General features: G+C 50.7%; 1 protein-coding gene across 2 annotated transcripts in view; it reads left to right on the top strand.

Moving 5' to 3' along the window:
* LOC103090729 (high affinity cAMP-specific and IBMX-insensitive 3',5'-cyclic phosphodiesterase 8A) overlaps positions 1-6852 on the top strand; it is a 107532-nt gene that overhangs the window by 75796 nt on the left and 24884 nt on the right. Inside the window, exons 13-17 of one of the 2 annotated variants that reach the window (XM_007470045.1) lie at positions 968-1038; positions 1316-1480; positions 2909-2957; positions 3201-3336; positions 4916-5114. In XM_007470045.1, the coding sequence (XP_007470107.1) occupies positions 968-1038; positions 1316-1480; positions 2909-2957; positions 3201-3336; positions 4916-5114 (620 nt within the window). The remainder of the gene's footprint in view (positions 1-967; positions 1039-1315; positions 1481-2908; positions 2958-3200; positions 3337-4915; positions 5115-6852) is intronic. The other variant, XM_007470046.1, reaches the window with a different exon arrangement.

The following is a 6852-nucleotide window of genomic DNA, read 5'->3' on the forward strand; positions in this document are numbered from 1 at the left end:
AAGTCTTTTTATGACATAGTGATAGAATAGTGGTTTTTATTTTTGGTTTAATGACCTTGTTGGTTAAAATGGAAAGATGGCAACCATGTGCTGATCACCAAAATTAGATTTAAGGAGTTTTGTTGGTCTCTGAAATTTAGAGCATTTGAGAGCCCCTGAGTTGGTTAATCTTGGTTGTTTCTCCTTGGGCCCCAGTTTGGTAAAATAAGGCTGATGCCTCAGGCTGTGGAACAGTCTGTGGTCCTTTAAGACCTTTGGTAAACAGCATTTGGCCTGACAGTGGGGCTTTCAGGGAGAGACACAGAACACTATGTGAATATGTTTTCCTGCCAGTTCACTGCCCAGGCTTCTCCCCACCCCAAAGGAACTGGATCTTGACAGGAGCAACAAAAAATAAACGAACTTTAGAGTCTAACATTTGCTGCCTGCCTCACTTAAGATATTTACCTAACCCGTCTAGATTGAGCAGAACAGTGGAAAGCACCAAAGGATGCCTTGAAAAATTGAACCAGAAATTCATGTATTTCAGTTAATTGAGTTGTATTTATTGCTCCTGCCATATATGAAACAAGGAGCCTCTGTGGCATTGTCTTTCAGAACATTTTTACTCCTGGAGAGCAGCAAGCTGAATAATTATAAAGCCTTATTGTTAGAAACACAAAAAGAGGCTAACTGTTTGGCCCTGACTTGCTAGATTGTTTCCTCTGTTTTCTCTCTGGCCTGTGACCTCAGAATTTCAGTCTATGGGTGCACGTGCATCCTAGTGCCTAGAGCTGAAGGAAGCAGAGGTGGTGATGCCAGAATCCCAGGCTTGTTAGGATGGGAAGGAAGCTCAGCGACCAGGTAGTTCTGGTCCTACCCCTTCACTGTGCAGCTGAGCATGCTGGATGGGGCCTGGGGCAGGAAGGGAGACAGATACCCAAGGCTGTGAACACCCTGATTTCTGTATCACGTGATCTCTCCACAGTTTCCAGCCAGAGACGACGCTCCTCCACGGCCCGGATACATTCCATGAAGATCGAGGCGCCCATCACCAAGGTGAAACAGTTTGTGGTCAGTCTCCATTGAGTATGGAAGTCCCTTGTTCTCCTGGTTGATTGTTTTCAGCAAGAAGAGCCACCAAGGGACCCACGACAATAACGATGCTCTCCTAGTTGTATGGAGCTGCCTCTTCTGAAGAGAGAGGATGCGTGACATGAGCACTTTAACTAGCCTTAAGTTAGCGTTGAGCCCTACTGCCAGCCTGACTCTCTGGATTGCTTTCCCATTGTATTTAACATTATGAAACTCAGGTCTTTTTCTTTCCGTATTATAGGCAATCAATATCATCAGTGCTGCCCAGGAAAGCAGTCCCATGCCTGTGACAGAAGCCTTAGACCGTGTGCTGGAAATTCTAAGAACCACTGAATTATATTCACCACAATTCGATGCTAAGGATGATGATCCTCATGCCATCGACCTTGTTGGGGGCTTAATGTCTGTAAGTATATTTGACCAGGCTGCTGGCTAGATCCTGCTGTTCTCATTTGTTTTCTCAGAGGTTATTTGTTTATGTGCTGGCCTACACAGCGCTCTTTGTGTGTGGGGCTCAGTCAAGGCCTAAGCCCTCCATTACTGCCCTCTGGCCGAGCCATCACCCACCTGCTGCCTACCACCCAGGGGGACCTCAGCTTGAAGCAGAAAAGGGAGGAGCACATTCTAGACAGCTAGCTAGTTTTAAGATTTTGAAAACGGGCAGAAAAGAAAAATTTATGAAATATTTCATACCATATTACAAAACAGAATGACTGTATATGTCTAAAGAGGCACCAGGGGGACTTCCCTGGTGGTCCAGTGGTTAGCACTCTGTGCTTCCGTTGCAGAGGGCACGGGTTCGATCCCTGGTCCAGGAACTAAGATTCCCACAAGCCGCACAGCATGGCGCCCCCACCCACCCAAAAAAAAAAAAAAAAAAAAAGCACCAGTGAATGGGGCGTGGTTTCCCTCTAGAGCATCCTATACAGGTTTGGTGACTTCATGGGGAAGAAGGCCTTGGAACCAATTCATTAGAAGGAGGCTTTACACCATGGGCTCTTGAGGGGTCTAGATGCCTCCTCCACCCCATCTAGTATAGAGGCCTTACAGGGGAAGAACAACTTTGTGGAAAACAGATCATTCCGTTGCCATCTGTCACCTTTTTTGTCTTGGTGACAAAATTCAGAAGTAAAAATTCATCCCCCCTCCTAATTCCTGCTTTCTAAAGTCACTTGATTTCATAAAAATAAGGTTTTAAGCAATAATCAGATGGGTAGAGGGTTCCCAGCGATGATGATGTCTAGTTGTGGTCTTGTCTGTTTGAGACAGAGGCTCCTCCAGCCTGTAGGTGAGGGGGTGGGGAGAAAGGATGAGGGGCGGGGGGGGATAGTGCCGGGGGTGAGGGGTGAAGAGAGGCAGCATGGGGAGAAAGCACCGCAGGGCTGAGGAGAGGGGTCGCTCAGGGGCTTGGGGGTGGAGCAAGGGTCCTTAGAGAGTAGGGAAGAATCTAGTTTTCCTGAGGAAGGCTGGTGTCCACGAGCATTGAGGAGGGTGGCAGGAAATGGGGGGAAAGGGTTGAGGGCAGAGGGGCGTCATCCGGTCCTGAGTGCCAGCAGGGCCAGCAGGACGCTGGGCTCTGGGGCGTCTCCCGAGCTCGCTGTCCTGGTGATGCCCCTACCCCGGAGTTGAGCAGGTCCTTGCAGCGTCAGGCTGTGTGCTCCTGGGTGAGTGACTGAGCTCGGGGTTGGCTGCAGAGGTGATCACAGGGAAGCCTCGGCATGCATTAATGGAGAGGGCTGCCCGCAGCGTCCTCTGGGACCCACCGTCCTGGGGTTTTCAAGGAGTAAAGAATAGTTGTGACTTCCCTTTCTCTTGTTTCCTTGATTTTTATCAGGATGTTTTTCGAAGACCATCCAGGAATGAGTATGTCCTTTCAACAAAAAGTAAGTTTCTCCTTTTTAGTTTTTTGGACCACTATTAGTATTACAGCCATGCTTAAGTGATGGAAATAAATTTTTCAGATAAAAGTTTTAAGATAATTTTTTTTAGCAGTAAGAAGTTTTTTGGTATATCATCAAAAATGAGAAACAAAGCAACCGTCCCCTGAAGCAGAATTGTTCTCCCTGAGGAACAGTTAATGCTGTTAAGCCTATTAATTTTGTTCTCCGAATCACATCACTTTGCAGACCTTCAACAGGTTTCCAGCAGTGTGATCACTCCCACCTCCCTTCACGACATCCCATCACAGATAACTCAGGCCATGGAAAATGAGGAATCCTGGGACTTTGATATTTTTGAACTGGAGGCTGCCACTCATAAAAGGTGAGTCCACGTGGAGCTCGGCAGACAGAGAGCTTGATTCCAAGGGCCGGTGTAGAGAAAGCCACCCAAGGAGTATGGTTTCTGCACAGAGCCAGTCCCTGGTCAGGGAGGAGGCTCAGGAAAGCACAGCAGGTGCCCTGAGTCACCAGGGCCTAGACCTCAACGAGGGGATCAGTGAGAAGCCGAGGGGAGTCTGCCTGGCTGTGACTTCTGCAGAGAGAGCAAGCATGAAATTGAGCAAGTGATCTAACCTCTCCAAATAGCAGAGGTTTTTTTTTCTGTAAAATATGGTTATTAATTTCTCCTGTAGGTTGTGATATGTTGAGATAGCAGCAAAGAGCCCCACTCAGAGCCTAGAACTAAAAATTAGAAATACACAAACATACACATTGATAAGAGCTGTCCCCAGATCTTGGTTGCTGTGTTGGTGACAGGCATGGGGACACCCCAAACTTCAGCCATCCTGATCTGAATGTGGTCACCGAGAGTACGGTGGGATTGGGATTTTACCTTCCATTTTGTACCTTGCTGGAGAAGAACGGTCAAGCAAAGGTGTGTGGTTGGCTTGGCACACAGGCAAGGGTGTCCAGGCCTGATGCCAGCCAGCGTTAACCTTCAGGAGGGTGAGGTCCGGACCCTGGCAGACAGAAGGCCACTGCAGGAGAGGGGTGCTCTGCTGGCCATGGGATAACTCGTCAGGTCTCATCCCAGTCTGGGTGACGGTCCCCAAGCCAGCCCCTACCCGTGGCTCATGCTCACCGTGAGTCGACCTTCTAAAACATTCTGCGTCCAGGTACCCCACACAGCCAAGGACTGTGGAAAAGAATATTCCCGTGGCAAACAGAGCTGTGGGTACCTGGTTTACATACTGGTACGTTGTATTCGTGTGAACCTGGGACAAGGCAGGTCTGTTCAAGTCCTGTGAGCCCGGCCACCTCTGGATACTGCCTCAGCAGAGCCAAGTTTCTTGATCTTCCAAGCAAAGGCCAGATGCTGGATGAAGGTGACTTCTCAAGGAAGGGCCTGCTTTGCTGGCCAGTTCGTCACCTTCTCTGGGGAAACCTCCTCATACTGTAACACCCACTTCCAGGTTGTCGAGACCATCACATGACATGTGACAGCCTCTGGCTCATAGGCTGTCATCAGGAACTGTTGTTTTCTCCCACACAGGACATCTGGCCAATGACATAGGTCCAGCAGGTCCAAAGGAGAGGATAGGGTTTAAGGTGGAACAGGTTTAGCCTGGCAGCATGTTGATTTGAAGACTCTACTAGTGTCAGTAGGAGCCTGCATCAGGAAGGGCAGGGTGAACAAACCTCGCCCCAGCCAGTGGGGCGCACCAGGTGAATGCTCCCAGAATTGGAGCTGGGCTCCACCCAAAGGTTGGCATTGGCTACCAGGAGAGAGGGCAACAGAGCGCCACCCACGTGCCACCCATGTGCCACCTGCACAGGCTCCACTTTGCTGCCCTGCACACTCTCTGAAGTCTGGCTCGGGTTTGCTTGTTGGATCTGAATAGATCCAACACTTTGCCTGTTTCTTTGCTTTGTTTTAACACTGTGGATGTTTTTCTCTGTAGGCCTTTGATTTATCTTGGTCTCAAAATATTTGCTCGCTTTGGAGTCTGTGAAGTCTTAAAATGCTCTGAGACAACGCTGAGATCATGGTTGCAAATTATCGAAGCCAATTATCATGCTTCTAACCCCTACCACAATTCTACACATTCTGCCGATGTGCTTCACGCCACTGCCTATTTTCTCTGCAAAGAGAGGATAAAGGTGAGCTGTGTTTGTGCTCCACGCTTAACAGGCAGGAGCAGTGGGGCGGGCTGCTGTGCAGTGTGACTGCTCAGGAGGGCCCCGCACAGGTGCAGCCTGGCCCGGGAAAGGGGCGGCCACAGGAGAAGTCAGGCAGGAGGCCACGCTGTGGCTCTGGGGAGTTGATAATGAATTCATGACATGACCCCAGCCATTTCTGGAAGAATAAGGAACAGGGTTCGTTCCCCAGGGAGGAGGCCAGCAAGAACAGGAGAAGGCTGTTTTTCTAAGGGGTCTTACTCTGACCCTGCAGGCAAGGTTGGATATGGCCCCTTTAGGGCCCCCCGCATCCCTCAGAGTCGGCCGGGTTTGAGACCAAGTTCATCATCTTTGCCCAGCACTGCTCCCACCCCGGGTCACCTGCCTGGCCCAGAGTCCCGTCATCCAAGCAGATACCCATGTCAGAAGCCTGGGGTCATCTTCAGTTCTCTCCTCTCCTCCAGCCCCCAGCACCTGGTAGGTCATCTGACCTTGCTGACTACAACCCCTAAGTGTTCGCAGAATTGTCTTCTCCTCGCAACGCCCCTGCCGCCGTCCCGGTCAGGGCCCCGTCATTTGTCATCTGGATGGTGCCAAACAAGAACTCCTGGCTACCCGGCCTCCTAGGGAACTCGCTCTGACCATATGGGTCCCAGGAGCAGCCTCCCATCTCCCACAGGCTTTAAGCTTTAAACCCCACAGATGGTGTGCACCGCTTGCAACACGCAGGCCATGTTTGGGCTGTGCTGAGCCACTTTGGTTTCTAATGCTCCTGCCCTTGACATGCCGTTCCCTTTGCTGGTGCCGGCTTCCCTCACATCTCCCCCTGCCCTTCAGGAATCAATACCAGCCTTCATTCCTCTGGGAAGCCCTCCCTGGGGCACCCTCCTCCGTGTCCCCACACCCTCCTGGGTACCCTCCTGATTGTACCGTCCACTCCATTTGGACGGCAGGCTCCTTTCATAGCCCAGGGCCTGTCCTGCTCCATCTCGTCGGCGCAGGGGAGGAAGGGCGAGGCTCCTAGCATCAGGTGCAGTGGCCATTGGAACCTACTGGTGGCCATTCACAACTGGCCCAGGGTCTGCCTAGGGGCCATTTAGCAGCTTTCGCTCCAGCTTTGAGGCCATAGGGGGATGGGAGTAGGTCCCAGTAAGGAGGGCGTCACGGGAGAAAGGTTCCATTCAAGGAATGTTACTCACTGCCCACTCCCAAACCAAGCTTCCTTAGAAAGCCTTTTCACGTTGTAAATTATTTCATTGGGGAAATTTTCGAAGCAGCAACTAGACCTGCACTGATTTGCCAAAGTATTTGTGTTATTTCCTTCAGCATCCATCATAAAATGGCACAGAGGGTCCAGGGAGCTCTAGTGCATGGCCATTTCACTTTCAGAAGTATTGTATACTTGAGAGCAGATGAATCAAACGTGGTTTTGTACCTAAGGAAACAGGGCCTCGTGAGGAATGAGAGAGTGAGGCATCACTGCCTGATGTCCTGGCATCTGAGGAAGGCCACATGGTGGCCAGGACCAGCCCTGGCAGTCAGCAGAGTGAGGGCCAGTGCATCCCGGTCCCACTTCCTCATCTGTACCTGCGACTAGTTAGTTGTAGCGAGGAGAGCAGCGTGCGGGGGAGATTCCAGCACGTGGACATGTTGAGTCACTCCCCACCCTGAAATCCTATCTTCTCAGAGCTGGGTCTCTCATTTGCGCTTTCTCTTTCCC

The sequence above is a fragment of the Lipotes vexillifer genome, unplaced genomic scaffold, assembly GCF_000442215.2.
Source record: "Lipotes vexillifer unplaced genomic scaffold, Lipotes_vexillifer_v1.1 scaffold532, whole genome shotgun sequence".
Classification (NCBI taxonomy): Eukaryota; Metazoa; Chordata; class Mammalia; order Artiodactyla; family Lipotidae; genus Lipotes; species Lipotes vexillifer.